Below are 22892 nucleotides of genomic sequence, written 5' to 3' on the forward strand. Positions count from 1 at the left end.
GTTCCATGAAAATGCCCTTATGCATGCGAAAGTTTCGGAGCCAGACCTGCACCATTCTATGCTTGTTTCCCAGGCCCAGAATCGGCGTTCCACGGCATAAGCCTGCCCCATTAACACCATGATCTCCAAATTGCGAGGGAACACGGTTTTAGAGAAAAGTGTGTTTATGTCCTCATCACCGTGCTGCCGTCGCTTCCTCACCTGGTTTTTCAGGTGCTGGTTCTGCATACAGTGCACGATAATGCACAAGGTGTTTAGAATGGTCATAACTGCTGTGGTGAGCTGAACAGGCTCAATGCTTGCTGTGCTATGGCGTCTGTTCCCGCTTGGGCAATCCAGGGAAAAGGGCGCGAATGTTCATGTTTGCCATTGCTCTGGCAGATGGAGGGGCGATTGACAACATGGCTTACAGGGAATTAAAATCAGCAAAGGGAGTGGCTTTGTGAGAAACAGAATGGCCCCCTCAAGGATAGAACTCCAAACCTCAGGGATAAAACTGGGTTTAGCAGGCCATTGATTTCACGGAGGGAGGGAGGAAAAAATGAATACAAAACAAATCTGGTCTATTTCCTGTTTTGATCCACTTCATCTATCTTTATACATCTTGCTGGCAGCAGACTGTGCAGTACGACCTCTAGCTATCGTCATCACCTGGGTGCTCGGCAGAAGATGGTGCAGATTAAAATACAGTGCACTGCCAATAGGACTGAATTGCCATGAGACGAAACTTAAAAGGGAAATGACCTGGCTGAGTCACTCCCAGGTTTGCCCAGGCGCCTCTGACCTCATCGACGTCGGTTAAAAGAGCACCCTGGACTACGTCGATGACGGCTACCAGTCATACTGCACTGTCTGCTGCCAAAAGGCAATAAACTGTTGCTGTGCAGTAATGCAGTACCGCGTCTGCCAGCACCCAGGAGACATATGGTGAGGGTTAGCTGAGCGGGCTCCATGCTTGCCAGGGTATGACGTCTGCACAGGTAACTCAGGAAAAAAGGCGCAAAACGATTGTCTGCCCTTGCTTTCACGGAAGGAGGGAGGGAAGAGGGGGCCGGCGATATGTACCCAGAACCACCCGCGACAATGTTTTAGCCCCATCAGGCACTGGGATTTCTACCCACAATTCAAATGAGTGGCGGAGACTGCAGGATATCTACCCACAGTGCAACGCTCTAGAAGTCGACGGTTGCCTCTGTACTGTGGACACACTTCGCTGACTACATGCACTTAGAGCATTTGTGTGGGGACACACACAATCGACTGTATAAAAACGCTTTCTACAAAACCGACTTCTATAAATTTGACCTCATTTCGTATTGTAGACAAGGCCTAAGTCAGGTAACAAGTGATGGACTTGTATATTATCTTCTGGACACTCAGCAATATATTGATGATTTTTTTCTTCTTTCCAGAGTAGCAAACAGATAGGAGTGTGTATTTCTATGGCTGGTTAAAGTTTGTTATTCTCGAAAGTGGCTTTTGCATGTTCCCAACTGTGCAATTGAGCTCCAGGAACCTCCTGAAAAAGTATGCCCATTCAGACCACATGAGTTCCCTCTCACAGAAAATTAGAAATCTAGATTCTTAGGGTCTGAGCCTGTTCCAATCTATCCAGTACCCTTTTTTTTTTTTTTTAAATACAGTGAGATTCAGGCTTAGGGACCTTTGCTTCACGCCTAGAGAGCTTTCTGTGTTAGTTTATATTATAGTTTCAATAATTTATGTAATTTTAGAATGTTTAGATGCCACTGTGCTCTTTAAATTCCTGGATGGACTACAGCTTCAGTCCTGAGACGTTATCTCCAATAAAGATCCACAAACAAAGATTTGGTAGAGGTGATGTCCTTTGTGCCCATCTTCATTCATAGATTATGAGGCCAGAAGGGATCATTAGATCATCTAGCCTGACCTCATGTATAGAAGAGGCTATAGAAGTACACCTACTTACTCCTGTTTTTAGCCCAATGACTAAAGCATATCTTCCAGAAAGGCTTTCAGTCTTGGTGTGAAGACATCAAGAGATGGAGAATCCACCACTTCCCTCAATAGTTTGTCCTAGTACTTAATCACACTCTCTGCTAAAAATGTGTGCCTTATTTCTAATCCTTCTAAGATTTGAATGCACCTATCTATATCAACATGCGCCTCAAGGAACTCCATTCCCTAAATTGTTCTATCTGCAGGGCTTTTACACCTTATGCCCAAAAAGAACAGGCACATTGTTCTATATGACAGAGGCCCATATGAGCTGAACCCTCAGATCTAACCTTGGGGTTAAGAGCGCCATGCTCTTCAAGAAGTGAAGAAGCTGAAGCCTGCAGTGCTAGGCTGGCACCTTCATTTAGTTTCATGTCAGTGGAACATTCTGTTTTTGATTCTGAGGCTGCTTCTGCATCTGAGTCTGTGCTGAGTCTCTGACAATCCCTGTTTCCCAGGAGAAACAAGCTGGTTTGGTTGTATTGTTGCTGGGGGCACGTCTAGATATAGTATTCTAGATATAGTAGTTTAATTATGACATATCTTAATTATTTTGTATTAAATATGTAATGTTCTGTGTGTTTTTAATTTACATAGAAGTTAGGATGGAAAGAGATTATAGTTATTTATAGAGCAGGCTCTTTCATAAATGATATAGACTTCTACCAACCATTTTGGTTTCTTGAATGTCTGCCACTTGTATTGAAATATGAACATACAGCAAAACCCCATTTGATTAGAATTTTCTCATCCTTGAGAGCAGGACCGACTCCAGGAACCAGCGAACCAAGCAATTTGGTGGCCGCACCATCACTCCACCTCCGTGTTCAGCAGCAAGGTTTTTTGTTTTGTTTTGGTTTTTTTGCCACTTGGGGCGGCAAAAATACTGGAGCAAGCCCTGCTTGAGAGGAAAGAGGTGTTGTGTTGTGTTGGCCAGTGATGGCCTCTTAAGACAATTAAGCAGAGGCACGGCTAGGTTTCCAGTCTCCCTTAGTCAGAAGAATGGTGGCTATTATCTTTGATGTGAACAGCAAGAATCACCAGGATTTAGTTGATGCTGTGTCAGACATGCAGAAAGGGATATGGAAATTACAGCAAAACCCTTTGGGAGGAGAGATTGTACTTCATTTTCATTTTATTATAAATCTGTCTACCTATAATGTCAGCAAATAATTACTGAATTTTAAATATCTTAAACTACTAATCTGTTTAGGATTTAAACCCTGAGTGGTGAAAGTTTTAATTAGTCTAAACACTGGAAAATAAAAAAGCAATGCAAGTTTTAAGGAGAATGCTCTGCTTTTAATCAGTTACTTTACTTGGTATTGATGAGATAGTTCTCCTGATGCAATTACAAGCTATAATCCATAGGAAAAGCCATGTGAACATATGCTGTTTAAGTAAAATTGCTCTTGCAATGTATTTTATGATCAGACTAGCCTTGGAGCCTCAAAAGTCTCAAGGAAGCTTATTTTGTTTACATATTGTAAATGTGTGGGAGAATTCTGTACAATATACATATTAGCAATAGGAGGTTGAGGATGCTAGTCCTCACAAGAACCAAACATTAAGTTCTGAGGCCTGGGCAACACCTAAAATTTGGGTTGACCTAGGTATATCGCTCAGGGCTGTGAAAAATTTCATGCCCTACGTGACAGTTAGGTCAATCTAACCCCCATTGTAGACCCAGCTAGGTAGACAGAAAAATTCTGCTACAACCTCTTGTGATGGTGAATTTACAAGAGCGATGAAAAAACCCTTTCTGTCTCTGTGGTGTCAACATGGCAGCGTTATAGAGGTGTAGCTGCAGCTGTGCCATTGTAGCAAGCACTTGTAATGTAGCCATATCATGAGTGTCAACATTAGTTCTGAATTTATTGTGAAACTGGCTGATAAGGATGCAAGGAGAGAAGTGGGAGAAATCTCCCAGTATAATCAATTAGCTTTAGGATCTAGCCCCCATCCCCTAATTTAAGACCCCTTTGTGCCTGTCAGCATTCTAAATGGGGCTCTGTTTCTGTTATACAAGTATGCGGGATCTTTATTTTCTGTCAACTTCTGTCAACCTAACCGTGTCTATACCTGGGCTTAGGTACAGACACCCTTGAACAACGTGGCTAGGTCAACCTGAGTTTTAGCGTGTACCTTCTTTGTAACAACACCATTAGTTAAGGAACAGTGTATCAGTCATAGAATCATAGAATCATAGAATATCAGGGTTGGAAGGGACCCCAGAAGGTCATCTAGTCCAACCCCCTGCTCAAAGCAGGACCAAGTCCCAGTTAAATCATCCCAGCCAGGGCTTTGTCAAGCCTGACCTTAAAAACCTCTAAGGAAGGAGATTCTACCACCTCCCTAGGTAACGCATTCCAGTGTTTCACCACCCTCTTAGTGAAAAAGTTTTTCCTAATATCCAATCTAAACCTCCCCCATTGCAACTTGAGACCATTACTCCTCGTTCTGCTTTCAGAGTAAGACCTCAATGTTGTTTAAATGTTCCCTGTTTGTGTTTAACGTTTTCCATGTGTCTTATACTAAACAAATCCCTAAATCGACTGTATATAAAGTTGCTGACTATGTTAATTATATTTAAACTATAACATTCATGCTTCATTTTTTATATTCTTGTTTCAGATTATTTTAATTTAAAAGGCCTTGAGGTTTAAATCTAATCCAATACTTTCCAGTGTAAAAAAAAATCGCAGTCTGTATAAATTTTCTTATATATTCCTTTGTTTTGCTGATTCAGTAGTTCCATTAATCTGGAAACCTTAAACTGAATGTTGTGGTACAGAGCTTGTCTAGTCAAATTTCAAATTTTGGTGCTTTGATTCTAATCTTTAATGACAACAGCAGCATTCATACCACTCAGGTTAATTGTGCGCCAGGATTTCCATTATAAAACACAAAACTGTATATAAAGGGGCAACACTACATGTGTGACAGAGCTGTAACTCCTGCAGAGTTTTGTATGGCAAAAAAAAGAAATTGAAGTCTACCTGGCAGTTTGCATCCTCTGTTTAACGGTCACTTCTCAAGCTTGTTTGATGGAGTGAAAACATAGCTTCCCGAGGAACCACAGAGAATTACTCATCAGGTTAGGGATTTCAAAATGTTCTTGGCCTGGTATGATGATGTCAGCAGCGGCAACAATGGAATCTGGTCCCAACACCAATCACTCATGACAACACGGTAGTCAGGCCTACCTGACTGAGTTGTGTTGTGGCCTTTGTGTCACCCAGTCTGAGCAAGTACCCCTCTTCCCTTTGCATCTTAAAACTGTTTCTCTGGCTGATTTCTATTAGAACCTTGAAACAAACTGAACATGAATTTTTCTCAGCATTAAATTGAGAAAAATAGAGGTAGGAGGTCACATAGGCATGCTGAGAAGTACTGATCCTCCCTTGTTCCTTGTTGAATGTCAGTCATTACTCATTCCTTGGGTTGCTCTGCATAAAAGGAGTGACTTGTCTCCTCTTCTGAAGCCATAAACAGAAGGTGCATTCTGTTGATACAGGCAAATTTACTTTTGCTAGTGGCATTTTTAGCTAATCCCTGGCTTGTGTTTGGTGGCTTGGAAACACATAAGGTGATAAACCTTTGTTCTTGATTACAGCTGTCTTTAAAGGGTAAAAGATGTGTTATAGAGTAATAAATGTCTTCCGTGATATGTCAGAACAACCCTGATCACGGCAACACAATTTTATGCTTCTAGGAAGAGAATTGATTTAAAATTGTGCAATGCCCTCTGTGTATCAGACAGCTTAAATAATGTAACTTGTGACAGTTTAGAATAGAAAAAATATTTTCACAGAGTAGGATGATGCCAAATGTTTTAAAACCGTTGTTTTCAACCTCTGGTCTGTTGACCCCTATGATCAAATAAGGGGATGATGAAAGAAGTATCCAAAACTGTTCTCGCCCACAAAATCTGTGTTTGGTTCCAAAATTAAATTTACTTGCATTTTACATAAACATATACTTTTTCAAATATATAGCACTTTTCTTCAAAGATCTTAAAACACTTTATAACCATTAAATATCACACCACAGATTGATACACTGAGGCAGAGAAATTATTTGTAAAAGGGGAGTCAGTGGCTCAAGGATAGAATCCCAGGTCCTTGGTCTCACCAATAGACAGCTATAGCTCATTTTAACATTTTTGAAGGCAACATCAACTTAAAATTTTAAAAACTGCTGTTATTTTTAGTAACACCAAAGATACTATTTTACTGAAAGATTGGAGAAATATTTCTATTTTCAGTTTGTTTACTTTTTGCCTTTGCATATATTTGTTTTGCCCAGTTGTTTATGTGAGAGAAAAAATTAAAAATATTATTAAAAATAATAAAATGTGATTGTAGTGCACTAAAATAGACAGGAAGTCCAAAAGACAGGTATACTACCTGCAGCCTACGTTCCCTCTAAGGTACGTACCAGCGCAGCCGTGCAGGAGGCCACCAAAGGGCACGCACTTAGTTAGCAGAGCCGTGCAAGAGTGCACACTCCACTTGGATGTGGCCACAAGTGAGCCTGGAAGATGACAGTGGGGTGAGGTGGGGAATAGGAGATGATTCTCCTGCCCAGCTCTGGGGCTGCGGTAGGGGAGAGAGGCGCCTCTCCCCGGGCCCCAGCCCCAGGACTGTTGCTGCGGGGAGAGATGTTCTCCCCCGGTCCAAGTGCAGCTATGGGGAGAGAGGGCTGGGTGAAGTCCTCTCTCTCTACCACAGCCCTGGGGCAGCCTGCACTCCAAATCTTTCATCCCCAGCCCCATCCCAGAGCCCGCACCCCTAGCAGGAGCCTTCACCTCCCACACACTTGAACTCGCTGCTCCAGCCCTGAGCTCCCTCCTGCACCCTGAATCCCTGATCCCACCCCAGAGCCCTCAACCCAACAACTCAGCCTTGAGCCCCCTCTCACACGCCGAACCCCTTGGCCCGCCACACATCAGCTCCATATGGTGCACATAGCAGAACTGATTCTGCACATGGATGGGAGAAAGTAGAGGGAATGTTGAACAGCTGTTGTTTTTCTTTAAAAAAAACAAACAAAAAGTCAATAAAAAACAAAAATGTAGATTTCAAGTTGATTTTGTCCTTTCAAATGTGCAGTGAAACAAGAAACTGTGCATACTGTCATGCATCCTAGCCCTATGTGCTTTGTCTTGTCTAATAGACTTGTTGTGCTTTCAGCATCCCAGAAGTAGTAGTTTAGCATTTTATTGTGTCCTAAATGCTAGAAAAAATATTGCTTCAATATTTAGTATTTGTGACTGATTACTTATTGGAAATATTTTCCATTTCTTCACTTTTGTGCTCATTCCCATATCCGAGAAAATAAGCAATTTGTTCTTATTTAAGATCTTTTTGTTTTCAAGCTAATTTTTGACTTATTCTTTCAAATTTAAATCCAAAATTCTAAGAACCCCTCTCTATTACCAAAGGTAGTTCAAATATTTTTTCCTGTGTATGCAGTCTGTTTAATAGTTACATAAAAGATCTTTAGCTGGATTCAACTCTAACATTTGAGACAGAGATTTTTATAGAGAAATGGCGGGGATGGGCATCCCTTCTTAGTCCCCCATACTTAAATTTACTGTTACACCTTTTATGTCCACTGAATGCATCCGATGAAGTGAGCTGTAGTTCACGAAAGCTTATGCTCAAATAAATTTGTTAGTCTCTAAGGTGCCACAAGTATTCCTTACCTTTTATGTAGTTGTTTTAATTTGTCCACCAAATTTTCTACTTTTTAATCTCCTTGGTTAGGTAATCACATTTTATATCCATAATTGCTATGGCGGCTTATGTGTTAGCAGATTTCCTGTTTATTCTTTCCTAAATTGCTATCATTTGACATTGTTTGGTTGATTATGGATGTGGTAGGATTTTCACTTCCAGCTTCCTTCTCATTGTCACTCCAGGAAGTCATCCAGTGGGGATGAAATAAATCATGATTTGAGTCTTTGGGCCAGGTTCTACTTTCACTTATAACCGGACAAACCTTTATGATCTCAGTTGGGTTACATGGATATAACTGAAGTGAGAAATAGGCCCTTTTCCTTTAGATTTTGGCATTTGTGGGGTGAGATGGGGAATAGGAGACAACTCTCCCGCCCCAACCCTGCGGCAGCGGTGGGGAGAGATGTCTCTTCCCCTTCTCCGCCCCCCCCCCCCGCCCCAAGTCCCCAGGGCTGTGGTGGCGGGGAGAGATGCTATTGAGGGGTTATTGAGATATTAATGCTTAATGAAATATTAATGCTTTCTATTCTGTTTTTAATCCAAACCACCTGAACTTCTCACAAGATCAGAGGATCACACTGTGACGTTTCCGTATGTCCATAATTTACTAAAGAAGCCTCTCCAACACTTGAGAAAAATTATTTGGCAACATAAAATTATACCCTTTGTTACTTCCAAACAAGATGCCAATAAGAGGCCTCAGCTGGAGTACTGTGTACAGTTCTGGGCTCCACATTTTAGGAGAGAGGTGGGCAAATTGGAGAGAGAGTCCAGAGGAGAGCACCAAAAATGGTAAAAGGTTTAGAAAACCTGAACAATGAGGAAAGGTTAAAAAACTGGGCATGTTTAATCACAGGAAAAGAAGACAGAGTGGAGCTGATAAGTCTTCAAATATGTTTAAGACTCAAATATGTTTGAGAGCTGTGATCAATTTTACTCTGTGTCCACTGGAGGTAGGACAAAGAGTAATGGGCTTAATCTGTAGTGAGAGAGATATTTAGGTAAGACGTTAGGAAAAACATTCTAACTATAAAGGTTGTTAAGCTCTGGAATTGCTGTAGGTTTTTAAGAACAGGTTAGACAAACACTGATCAGGTATGGTCTAGGTTTAACGCTAACCTCCCTGTTTTGTTCTATGATTACAGGGGTGTTAACAGGCCACTTCGCCTGGAACAGTCCCCTAGAATATTTGTGATGTACCAAGGCACAGTCCAGATCTGCAACCTTGAGTGCCTTACAATGCCTTGTAGCTCGCACGTAGGCCACTCACAAACAGCCTTCCAGCAAGCAAGCCACATCCTGAGTGTGTGTGTGTGTGTGTGTGAGTAACTGCAGCATACCAGACACACTTGGGTTACACCTGGCTCTGACCAGCCTTGTTCATACTGCAGAGTGACCCCAACACTGCCCCCAGTCCCGGATTTTTCCCAAGAAATGTATGTCTTGTACTGCCCAACCCTCTTGTAGACAGTAAAAATACTTTAAATGTGTTAGACCTTGAAGGGAATAATATGCCAGTTTATTATCTCAAATAGTTATTCAGACACTTCAATTTAAACACACTGGATTAGATAAAGCAGTAAAATAATTTTATTAACTACAAAGAGATTTTAAGTGAGTACAACTAATGAGGCATAAAAGTCAGATATGGTCATAAGATATTTACTAATGCCTAACTTAAACTCTATTACATACAAGCAAAGTTTTTTACCACATGCTCCAGCAGATTATTGGCCAAACACTGGTCAGGAACCATCTCCCAGAGTCCAAATTCCTTTGTCTCTTCATGCAAAGTGAATGCAATGGGCAGGGAAGGGAGGGGTGCCTTGCGATGTTTTCCCTCCTTTTTATAGTTTTTGTCCCCCTCTTGAAAAATATTTCCAGCTGAGAACCCCAGGATCCAAAGTGTCTGTGGCAGATATTCCCTACTGGTGTTTTCAGCGGTTTGAATTCCCTTTGTCTTCCCTTCCTGCTTAATTACTTTGTTTACTGCTTTAATGGAAATTAAGCAGAGTACACATTCCTTTGTTTAGAACAGAATTGTTTGCCAATTTTTGTTTGGGCAGGGCTGTGGGGTTTAGAACATGTATTAATGTTATAACTTCACATACAATGTTGCCACACATATGGTATCAGGACAATATTGACCAGTAAATTGTAAGTTTTCAAATGATACCTTACAAGGCATACTTTGTATAAAGATTATTACAAGAGTGTGTAAGATGTGAATATAGGGGTGTAGACTGTCACAATATGTTAACTACTTATACTAAACAGTCTCTCCCACTTTGTATTTAGCTGTGACACTCTGAGTACCTTTCCCAGACTTGAAGAAGAGCAGTGTAGATCAAAAGCTGGTCTCTTATTGGACCAGCTTCTGTTGGTGAAAAAGAGAGTACCTCTCCCATCTTGTTTCTGTAATATCCTGGGACCAATATGGCCACAACAACATTGCTAACAACTCTTTCTGTGGCCAGTAAAAGAGCTGCATAGCTTTGTCCCATCCACTTATCAGTTTGTTACATCCTTTTTCCTTTGTCACATCCTACTGTCTTCTCTCTCTTTGCTCCTCCCATGGTAGTATCCTTCCCCTGCTTGAGATGCTGCACCTTTTCCCACATTAGCCTTACTTTTACATCTTTTCATGCACCTTCCTCTTTCTCTTCACATGGTATACTGCCACAACTGAGAGTAGTCGAGGTGCTCAAGCTGTTGCACCCTCAATATAAACTAGAGGGAACTGGACAAGATTTAGTACTCACTCCTCACTTTGGTCCACCAGGTCCCAGATTTTTTAATCCTCTAAACATGCTGGAAAACCTGTCTTTTTTTCTCTCTAAAGGTTGTTGAGGATAGCATGAGTGAGGTGGATATATTTATGGGCAGTTCTTCACATCTGTTGTGGTTTTAATTTACAAGATAGGCACCCAGACCACAATGATGGATGCCCATTATTATGTTTAGAAATATGAAGAAATAAATACTTGACGAAAAGCATGCTTTTATTTTTCTTTGATCCCTATTGTATTCCACTGAGGATTTAAACATGCACACTGTGCGTCCGGAGCCAGAGAATTTGAAAGTAGTGTCAGTTGGTCAGCGCATGCACCATGCTCGCCTCATGGTTTCATCTGAGGTGATAAAGGATGGGGCAGACTGAAATGTCTCCAGTTCCTTCTCACCACTGCATGGGCCAGGTCGGAACTATTACTGTCCTCTTGCGTGTGATGCACCTTGAAAAGTTATATATAGTTAGTTTTATAGTATTTTTGTTGTTTTTACTGCTTTTCATAGTTTTTAGGAGTAGAATTGGGACTTTGGGGGGTTGTTTTCTCATAAACACCATCTCCTTTCTACCTCCGTACCACATGTGGGTACTAAACTATGCCAAAGACCGCAGACTTTAAAATCTGTGCCTCCTACCCGCTTCCTTCATGGTCAGCGACGAACATCAACGCTGTCTCTACTCCTTGGGAGAAGCCAACATTACACCCAGATGCAGTATCTGCCAGTCCGTCGCCAGTCCTTCCCCAGCTATATGTGAGAAGGTCGGGCTCTCTCCTCTGGAAGCATCTGATGGAAGTTGCCATGTGACATTTGGACCCACATCAGGGAAACTCACCTGCATATTAGCCTCAGACAACCAGAAGTGTACCTCTGCCTACCATTTTCTAGTCTGGCACCAGCAGTACCACCACTATGGAGCCCATGTTGATGGGTAAGGAAGCATACACATAAGAATAGCCGTAAGACTTCTTCCAAACCTCAGAAAGGGGATGCTCCTTCCATAAGTTCCAGTCATGGGGAGGGAGTGCACTCTATAAAGTGCACAAACACAAGAAGAGGCCGCACAAGCCGCTGGATCTGCTGGTACCAGGTACCAAACCGCATACACCATCAACATTGGCACCCCATAAAGTACAAGATTTGTGCACTCTGGGGAAGACCACCAATCTGATACTGGTTCCAGGTACAGAGAGAGTACTCTTAACACCAGGGAGCTAGGGAAAAGTGCCAGATCCCCAGGAAGTGTTTGCCCTGGGAGAGCTGAGATCTCCACAATTTCAGGGACCTTCCACTTCTTGGGAGATATCATCTCCCACTCAGGACATGCCACAGATGAGGCACCCCTCACCCCCTGCTCCAACAGTCTACACACTTCCACCAGCTCCGATGGTACCCCAATGGAACCGGTGTCCAAGTTTTCATCTTTTCAGGAGTCGGATGAGGGGCAGGGACTGCCCATCCCCTACTGCCACTACGAGTACCCAAAGAGGCCAGCTACATCATGGCAATATCCTCCAGTCCTGCAGCCATGGAGACACTGGTCCCCCCTGCTGTGCAGCCTACTACAGCACACTCAAGATCCATCATACTGGCCCTATTGGGGAGCCAGGCCCTTCAGAATACACCGGTTCCATGAGGGAAACTTCTCCTGCCTCCCCATCTCAAGCACGTTCAAGTAGATGCCCAGAGCCGATGATGGAAGAAGAGCTGCTCAGTCGAGTTCTGATGGTACCACTGGAGCAGATTCCCATCATCCTCACCAGATGCGACAGTGACTTTAGCGTCCTCCTCTTCCCCAAATGACTTCCACCAGTTCCAGGAGATATAGAGTGACAAGAGAGCTTCCCTTGGAGGAGATCCAGGGCACTCAGCATAAGCTCCTGGACAGCCTTCACTCATGAACGCCAGGTAGAGATGCTCTGTCAATCAACGATGCTATCCTCGAGCCAGCTAGAATAGTTTGGCAATGGCATACAGCAGTCATATGTACGCCTATCCCCAAGAGGTCAGAAAAATGCTACCACATACTAGCTAAGGGGTCGGAGTTTCTTTTCTCACATGACCTCCCTCCCCCAATGCACTTGTGGTCTGGGGGCAATGGAACAGTCCAGACAACACCCACACTCCACTCCACTCCATCTGATAAGGAGGGCAAGCAGTTGGATTTTGGGGGTCACAAGGTCTTCTCCTCAGCCAGCCTTCGATTCAGGATTTCAAATGATTGGGCATTAGTTGCCAAATATGATTTCCTGAATTACAGCAAACTGGAGGAATTTGTTGAAAAACTACTACAGCAAGACCAGGCCCGCTTCCAGGCAATCTTAGAGGAAGGGAAACTGGTGTCAAGGACATTGCTTCAATCAGCTGTCAATGTGACAGATATTTCATCTTGTTCTATGGCTATGAGCAAAGTTCTGCCATGGGAATTGTGGCTCCATGCCCCTGGTTTCCCCAGGGAAGAACAAAATACCATTGAAGACCTCCCTTTTGATGAATCAGAGCTTTTAAACCAGAAAACAGGTGATTTCCTCCATACCCTCAAGGATGCAAGAGCTACACCTCGTTCCTTGGATATTTACACACCTGTGCCAAAGTGTAAATTCTACCACTTGCCATCCATACATTACAGAACATCCCAGTTTTTCCATCAGATGCCTTACAAACCACTATGGAAGTGACAAAAGATTCAAAGATCTCACCTTCTGGGTCCACCTTCACAGCCTTCCTCCTCCCACATGCAGCTCCCGCAGAAAAGATATTTCTTAGAAACTTTAGAGAACTGTCAACCACCTTGCCTACTGCCATACAACCATCCCACTCCCTTTGGGAATCATCTAGCACTCTTTTTTCCAGCTTGGAGTTGCAATAACAAACAAATGGGTGCTAAATGTCATCCACCATGTCTATATGGTTGAGTTCAGCATGCTACCTCATCCATAGCCCCACCCCCCATGTCTCCTCCGGGATCACTCTCATGCCAGCATTCTCACTCAAGAGGTGAACTCCTTACTACAAAGAGGAGTGATAGAGCAGGTTCCTCCAGAATATCAAGGGACAGGGTTCTATTCAACTTATTTCCTGATACCCAAAAAGAAAGGCGGGTGGAGGCCAATTCTGGACCTCCACCTTCTCAATCACTTCACCTGCAAGCCCAAGTTTTGTATGGTCACACTAGCAGTGATCATCCCATCATTGCAAGAAGGCAAGTGGTTTACAGCTCTTGATATGCAAGATGGCTGCTTTCACATGGACATTCATTTGGCCCACACATGGTTCCTGAGGTTCACAATCAGATCACACAATTTTCAGTACAGGGTTCTTCCATTTGGACTCAATGCTGCTCCCCAAGTCTTCACCAGGGTTTTCTCTGTCGTGGCAGCTTACCTCAGGCATTATGGGGGCCTCATATTCCCATATCTTGATGACTGGCTCCAGGTGGCACAATCCAGATGCAAAGTCCAAGCTCCAACTTCCATGTTACCTTCCTTCCCTTGGAATCAGCATCAACATCAAAAAATCAACCTTGGAACTGACACAATCCCTAGACTTCATAGGGGCCTCCATCCACTCAGTCATAGCATGAGCCTACCTACTGCGAGACAGGTTCCAGGCTCTGCAAGAACTCATAAACCACATAATCAGCAATCCATCTGTCCCAGCCAGGACTTGACTATCCCTCCTTAGCCACATGGCCCCATGCACATAAGTCACCATCTTCGCTTGGCTCCATCTTCACTGCGTCCGGATGTGGCTCCAGATGGTTTACTCACGCAAACCTCATGCTGACAGCCCCTCCCCTCGGGTACTCTTTCACCTCCACTGGTGGACAGACCCATGCCAGGTCTGCATAGGGGTTCCCATTCTCCCCTACTCTCTGGACAAGACGATCATCACCAATGTGTTCCTTGTAGGCTGGGGAGAGCACAGAGGCAATCACATGATGCAGGGAACATGGACTCCTGAGGAATCCAGGATGCACATCATCATTCTGGAACTTCAGGCTGTAAGGAAGGCAAGCCAAGCATTTCTCCCATTCACCCGTTCCCATCATGTTCTTATTATGTTGGACAACGTCGCCACCACTGTTTGCTACATCAACAAATAAGGGGTCACAAACTCGACCATTCTATATTTAGAAGCAATCAATCTCTGGAATTGGTGCATTGCCCATTATGTCCTCTTATCTGCAGCATATCTCCTGGGGATTCAGAATGTGATTGCAGACTTGCTGAGCAGACAGTTTGTGATCGACCACAAGTGGGAACTCCACGATTCCACGGTGCATGACATCTTTGACCAGTGGGGACTCTGACCAGAGACCTCTTCACCTCCCCATCAACTGCAAATGCAGCACATGCTGCTCCAGTGGGTGGTCTTCGTCTCCACTCTCAGGGCGATGCTCTCAAACTCCCCTTGTCAGACTAGATCAGACTATGCCTTCCTTCCTCTCCCACTCCTACCATGAGTACTCCACAAGATCAGATGAGACAGAGCAAGTCTCATCCTGATCACCTCCGACTGGCCCAGACAGTTCTGACTTCCCAATCTCCTTTGTATGTCCGCCCATTCCCATCTTTCCCAATCTACTGACACAGCATGATGTCAAGATCGGACATCCCAATCCACCAGCGCTTAACCTCAAAGCGTGGTATTTGGATGGACATCTTCTTTAGAATGGACGTGTAAGAAGAAAACAAATAAAGAAGTGGGACCACTAAACACTGAAGATGGAGTGGAGGTTAAGGATAATCTAGGCATGGCCCAATATCTAAACAAATACTTTGCCTCAGTCTTTAATGAGGAGCTCAGGGGTTATGGTAGGATGACAAATGGGAATGAGGATATGAAGGTAGATATTACCACATCCGAGGTAGAAGCTAAATTTGAACAGCTTAATGGGACTAAATCAAGGGGCCCAGATAATCTTCATCCAAGAATATTAAAGGAATTGGCACATGAAATTGCAAGCCCATTAGCAAAAAACATTAATGAATCTGTAAATTCAGGGGTTGTACCGTATGACTGGAAAATTGCTAACATAGTTCCTATTTTTAAGAAAGGGAAAAAAGGTGATCCGGGTAACTACAGGCCTGTTAGTTTGACATCTGTAGTATGCGAGGTCTTGGAAAAAATTTTGAAGGAGAAAGTAGTTAAGAACATTGAGGTCAATGGTAATTGGGACAAAATACAACACGGTTTTACAAAAAGTAGATCATGTCAAATCAACCTGATCTTCTTTGAGAAGGTAACAGATTTTTTTAGACAAAGGAAACAGTGGATCTAATTTACCTTGATTTCAGTAAGGCATTTGATACGGTTCTACATGGAGAATTATTAGCTAAACTGAAAGGATCGGGATCAATATGAAAATTGAAAGGTGGATAAGGAACTGGTTAAAGGGGAGACTACAATGGGTCACATTGAAAGGTGAACTGTCAGGCTGGAAGGAGGTTACTAGTGGCGTTCCCCAGGGATCGGTTTGGGGACCAATCTTATTATTACTGACCTTAGCACAAAAAGTGGGAATGTGCTAATAAATTTTGCGGATGACACAAAGCTGGGAGGTATTGCCAATACAGAGAAGGACCAAGATATCATACAAGAAGATCTGGATGACCTTGTAAACTGGAGTAATAGTAATAGGATGAAATTTAATAGTGAAAAGTGCAAGGTCATGCATTTAGGGATTAATAAAAGAATATATGTTATAAACTGGGAACTCATCACTTGGAAGTAACAGAGGAGAAGAAGGACCTCAGAGTATTGGTTGATCACAGGATAACTATAAGCTGCCAATGTGATATGACTGTGAAAAAAGCTAATGCAGTCTTGGAATGCATCAGGTGAGGTATTTCCAGTAACGATAAGGTGTTAGTACCGTTATGCAAGGCACTGGTGAGACCTCATCTGGAATATTGTGTGCAGTTCTGGTCTCCCATGTTTAAGAAGGATGAATTCAAACTTGAACAGGTACAGAGAAGGGCTACTAGGATGATCTGAGGAATGATCAGTATAAAGAGCTTGGCTTGTTTAGCCTAACCAAAAGAAGGCTGAGGGGAGATACGATTGCTATCTATAAATATATCAGAGGGATAAATACCACAGAGGGAGAAGAATTATTTAAGCTCAGTACCAATGTGGACACAAGAACAAATGGATATAAACGGACTATCAGGAAGTTTAGACTTGAAATTAGATGAAGGTTTCTAACCATCAAAGGAGTGAAGTTCTGGAACGGCCTTCCAAGGGAAGCAGTGGGGGCAAAAGACATATCTGGCTTCAAGATTAAGCTTGATAAATTTATGGAGGGGATGATATAGGATAGCCTAATTTTGGCAATTAATTGCTCTACAACTATTAGCGGTAGATATGTCCAATGGCCTGTGATGGGATGTTAGATGGGGTGGGATCTGAGTTACTACATAGAATTATTTCCTGGGTGTCTGGCTAGTGAGTCTTGCCCACATGCTCAAGGTTTAGCTGATCACCATATTTAGGGTCAGGAAGGAATTTTTGCCTTCCTCTGCAACATGGGGTACGGGTCACTTGCTGGAGGATTCTCTGCACGTTGAAGTCTTTAAACCACGATTTGAGGACTTCAATAGATCAGACATAGGTTAGGGGTTTGTTACAGGAGTGGGTGGGTGAGATTCTCTGGCCTGCATTATGCAGGAGATCAGACTAGACGATCATAATGGTCCCTTCTGACCTTAAAGTCTATGATTCCATGATTCTTCAGAAATGCAAAACATCCTCTCCAGCAGCAGGGAAGAATCCACTAGGTGTTGTTACTGGGCCAAGTGGAAATGCTTCACATCCTGAGTCCAACAAAAGGGACTTTCCCCAAAAGCAGTGCAGATTCCCCTCCTCCTGGGCCTACCTCCTGTCATTGAAGACATCAGGTCTCTCCCTCAACTCTCTCAAGATCCACCTAGTGGCAATTAGTGCCTTTCACACACACCCCACCCACCCGTGGAAGGACATTCCATCTTTACACACCTGTTGACTGCTAGATTTTGGAAAGGCCTCATCAGAACCTTCCCACCCATACAACCCATCACTCCCCAGTAGGACCTCAACCTAGTTCTAGCCATACTAATGAAACGGCCCTTCGACCCACTGGCATCATGCCCTATATCCCTCCTTTCCACAAAGGCCACCTTCCTTATTGCTGTCACTTTGGTGAGACGGGTCAGTGAACTTGGGGCCATGATGGGTTTCTTTTTTCATGACTTTCCATACAGATAGTCTCCTCATGCCCGCATCCCAAATTTTTTCCAAAGGTCATCTCCCATTTTCATGTTAATCAATCCATTCACTTTGTTTTCTTCCCAAAGCTGCACAGCTCTGAAGAAGGACGACAACTCCACTCCCTCGATGGGACAAGACCAATCAGGAAATCCCCCAGACTGTTTGTTAGAATAGCTGAAAGAATTAAATGTCAGGCACACTGTACACACACACTCTCCAAGTGGATTTTGGGGTGCATTACACTACCTCAATGATCTAGTCTGCCTCCGCACTCTGGGGTATAGGCCCATTTTAAGAGCGCTCAGGCTTTGAATATGTCTCCTTCCATGATGTACCCCTCTAGGACAGGTAGAGCAGCCACAAAGAGATCAGTATGCACCATTGCTACACATTATGCCTTGGTGTAGGACTCAGCAGCAGCTGCCTTCTTCAGTGCTGTCCTTTGCTCAACCCATCCATCTTCATCCCTGCATTCTCCTCTGACTTAGGTACTGCTTGTTAATCACCTTCAGTAGAATACAATAGGGACCATCCTTGAAGAAGAGGATGTTACTAACCTATAACAGGAGGTTCTTAAAGATACGTAGTCCCTATCTATATTCTACTTCCTGCCCTCCTTCCCCTCTGCTGCAAATCTGTTGGATTTGCAGTTGAAAAGGAACTGGAGATGCCCTTTTTCACCTTGGATGAAACCTGAAGTGAGCCAGGGCGCATGCGCAGACTAATGGACACTACTTTCAAATTCTCTGGCTCCAGACGCATGGTGCGAGGGTGTAAATCCTCAATGGAATACAGATCGGGACCACACATCATGAAGAACCTCCAGTTATAGGTTCTCTTTTAAGTATAACCTCCTCTTTTAATGCAAATTTTGTCTGACTCTGGAATGTTACCGTTCACAATTTAAGATGTTTTAGGAAAGAGAGCACTTCCAGTTTTGGCCAGTCATTCTAGAAGAGAAATTCTGTTTGTTTACATTTTATTGTGTTGATGCTCACATTTAAAAGTTAAGTATTAAGAAAAGATGAAACATTAAAACATGTTTAATCAACAAATGATCTGAGTAACCAATGAGGAAATTAACCCATTTTGTTGTTTTCTCATTCTTTTGGAGAATCACTGCTGGGGAAAAAAAAAAAGGAGCTGTGATGGACTTGCCACAATGCTGTCTAACAAACTGAGTATATTAATGAAGGTTTTGTTTTGTACATTTAATAAACATTTTGCTCTTACATACATCTGATTTTGTCTAAACATTGTTAGAGCTTTGCAATTCACTTCAGTATAAATTTAGAACTTTTTAGTCTTTGTCTTTAATAGTTCTTAAGATCAATCGTAACTGGAAAAGAAGTTTATTCTGAAGCCAGTTTGTGTAGTTACCACCTTTACTGCTTGGTTATATTATTATTTCCCTTTTTATTAACAGGTCAAATATCCTGATATTGTAAGACTTCCTGAAGGACCGTCTGGAGATTACCTGGTTATAAGGAGCCCTGAACTTTCTGGGTAAGACATTTCAAGATGCTTATTAATGTCTGTATTTAAGAAGAATTGAACAAAACCTGAAATTTGAGTTAATGGTCTCTAGGGCTGGAAATAAATCCACCAATAACTGTTTTTCAGTTTCACCTTTATACACTGAAAGATAGTTTAATTTCAGAATTACATTATTGTTTATTTTTTAAAGAAAAGTCACCTATCGCTCTAATGTATACCATGGGGTTGTGTGATGCTTTTCATAGATGCAACACATACAAAAACCTTGGGAGACAAGAAGCAAATAGCATGTGGTGCAAGCTATTTCACTGTGGCCTTTCTGGGCCACAACTATATGTTGCTACTTTATAGAGCCCTTTAGAAAAATGTACAACATAAAAGAGAGACAGTAGGAGGCTCCAGTAGAATTTCTGATTTTGAATTACATTTTAAATAAATTATATTAATATTAGACTTCATCCTAATCAGCTATAGTTGAAAACATCTCTGTTGCAATATATGCCATTACAAATACTGTTTGTGAACCAGGGGCTGAATCTTGCTCATCTCATTAATGACAGTAATTCAATCAATGGAGCCATGTCAGTAAGGTGAGCAGAATTTGGCCCCAAATCTGTACATTTAAGAGCTCTAAGAGTCAAGATGGGCCAAGGAAGCAGTTCCAAATCTCTTTGTAGCCCAAGTTCAAAGTTGGATTCGGTGCTGGGTAAAATCGAAGGTGTTCTCCTAAGATCTTAGCTCAAGACACTGGAAATCTCATAAAATACCTGCTCTTGTAACATTTCTAATGATCTGGTCCAAAATTCCTGCAAGGCTGATTACATCAATCTAGAACCAGGAAGTAGGTACCTTCCACTATGGGTCTGACCCACAAACCAACCCAAAATGAAAGGTTTGAGACCCTAGGATTGAAATCAAAAACATGTCCCTGCCACACACTATACCTTAACTTGGAAGCCTCTCAAATTAGAGGTTGCAGTTTTGTTCCATCTTCGTTCTCTCCTGTGATACCCTGCCACAGCTGTGATCACGAGAGATCCTGATCCCTATTGATATAACAGACGGGGGCAGTTGGCAGTAATTCTCTACACGAGCCTGGGATTCAGCAATGTCTTCCTGCCCCTGGTCTGAGTGGTCCAGATTTGCCAGTTTTCAATGTCATGCTGCAGGGCCTATTTGTTTCACCTCATGCACAAAGAGTTAGAAGGGTCTGAGGTACAGGGTGATGTGTGGGGGAAGATAGTATTTCATTATGTACTATTGCTCGGTACAAGGGGTAAGCTGCTTGAATTACATTTTGCTTTTGTAATAGTGAATAATTGATAGGGTCTAGAGTGTATTACTTCTAATGCAAAATAAATAAATAATTGTTACTAAGATTATTTGAAATAAAGGGTCTCCGTTACATAGTTTTTCCCTCAGTTTATGAAAGTGATAGGGCATTAATTTGCTAACTTTCTTATACAGGGAAACCAGAACTACACAAAGTTGGAGGTGATCATTTCCCCTGTCCTCCAATCTTATTACATTTAGATTTACCAATCGTCTTTATTAGTTAGTCCTGGGGGAATTCAGAGACAAAAAATTAAATTCTGTGCATATTGTAAAATTCTGCATATTTTATTTGTCAAAATAACACACTACAACCACACCAGTTTCAATTATTTTGGTAATTTATTTCAAAATCTGTCAGCAACTATGCCTGTTACAATACAGACAATGAAAAATGATCATTGTCAAATAGATTCCTTCCTAGACATATAAATACAGAACTTTAAGTAATGCATTTAAAGTACAATACATAACCGTATTTCCCACCCCCCTCAGAAGCAGTGCAAAGATTTGAGGGAGTCACAATGGAGGAGCTGAGGGAGGAAGCATGAAAGTGAACCTGGAGGGTTGGAAGAAACAGGGAACAGGGTGGTTTGTTTGATTTTTTGGAGGATGGAAGGGATTGTTAGGGAGCTTTACCCATGCACACCCTGGCTGATCCCTAGCCTTTCCCACTCAGTCAGGCACATCTGCCTGTCCCCATGTATCCCTACACCCACTCAGCCACCCTCCTATGTGTCACTATACCCCCTGAACCCTGTCCCCATGTGTGTCTGTGCTCCCACTCAGCCACCCCCATGTGGCCCAGCACCCACTCCCATTCAGCCCCTGCCCTAGTCTGTCCCCCTATATCCCGACCTGACCCTACTGCTTTCAGGAAGGCAGCCTCTTCTCTTCCCTATCACAGCTAGGGATGGCCCCAAAGCAGCTGCTCTGGTCTAGTGCCACAGTGGCCCCTGGTGGGCAAAAGACATAACTGCAGCAACTTTCTGATAAGTTTTTTTCTGCAGGAAAAAAACTATGCATTGAAGAAAACTTTGGCATAGAAAAATACAAGCTACTTTTGTGCATTAAAGTGCTTCCCTATATGTATGATACAGGTTTGAGTTAATGATTGTTTGGAAAATATATGTGGATGAAGAAGGGAGAGTTGTACCTGTCCTGGATCTTCTGCCTAGAATACCAGCGCAAGGTAATGTGCTTGTTGTATATTTTAAAGGTGTTTTCCCTATTTCTGACTTTAAATAGTTTGTGTCCTGGTATTTATGGACTCTGGGTCCACAATACAGAGCATGTTACACACAGTATGTCATACTTTGCTCTGACTTGTGATGTGTGGCAGATCTAGCAGAACCTATTTTGACTAGTATTTTGTAGGAAAGGCTGCAGAAATGAAAGCTGGCATTTTATTTAGGAATGTTTTTGAAACTGACACACTGGTCTATCATCCCAATAGGCATAAACCTATGTCTACTAAGTGTTCCCTGTTTAAAAAAAAAAAAAAAAAAAAAAAAAAAGTGCTTGGTATGTAATGGTAATGCTTTTTGAAAGTCATGACCGCTCAGGCCAAGAACAACTTTTGTTAGAGTCTGAACATTTCACAGCCTGACCCCTTCAAAAAAAATTTTTGTCAAAGCGCATTGAAACAACATTGTTGGTTTTTTGAGGGGGAAGGGTTCATCTAGCTTGCTGTGCTGCTTTAACTTCCCCAACAAATAACTGAAACTTAGAGCAAAACTAATTAAAAAGCCCACTCTCATCCCAAATTTCAGTTTAGTGGCATTCTGGTGTGTTGCATGGGCATGGTGGAAGTGTCAGTCAAACAAGCACCCTGTTATCTATTTTATATGCCACTGGAGTCTGTCTCATTGAAGACACATTCCAAAAACATTTGATGGATCTACTTTGTATAAATACCTAACAGTCAAAGGCAGTTAGATTTATAAAAACAGTGACTCTAATATGTTATAGTACATGCTTCCAAATTGACTGATCTTAAACAGGTCCCCTCTTCTAAAGCAGTAGAAGATACCTGAAATCTGTTTGTGATGGCAGCACCTTTGGTAGAGGAAAGAGTTGTCCAGAAACCATAATACTATTATTTCAGGCTCTGGAGGGGTCTCTAGGAAGCTTGAGGTGATGCTGAAGCTTCCACAGGCAATGTTTATTCTGTTAATTTTCATGTTTCATTAATACATACAGATGTAGCCCCTTACTGCAAAGCAAGAAGTTCAGAATCCCTTGATTTTATCCTTTTTCTTGTAAGGGTATTAACCAACTGATTTTTAGTTTACATTCCACTGC

At 42.4% G+C, this 22892-nt stretch overlaps 1 protein-coding gene across 2 annotated transcripts in view; it reads left to right on the forward strand.

Moving 5' to 3' along the window:
- The window catches only part of LOC119859060 (centromere protein P), a 327648-nt gene that overhangs the window by 300820 nt on the left and 3936 nt on the right, over nt 1-22892 (forward strand). For both annotated transcript variants that reach the window (XM_038410702.2, XM_038410701.2), the window contains 2 exons: nt 19186-19265; nt 21689-21780. In XM_038410702.2, coding sequence (XP_038266630.1) covers nt 19186-19265; nt 21689-21780 — 172 coding nt within the window. The remainder of the gene's footprint in view (nt 1-19185; nt 19266-21688; nt 21781-22892) is intronic.

The sequence above is a fragment of the Dermochelys coriacea genome, chromosome 7 (genome assembly GCF_009764565.3).
Source record: "Dermochelys coriacea isolate rDerCor1 chromosome 7, rDerCor1.pri.v4, whole genome shotgun sequence".
NCBI lineage: Eukaryota > Metazoa > Chordata > Testudines > Dermochelyidae > Dermochelys > Dermochelys coriacea.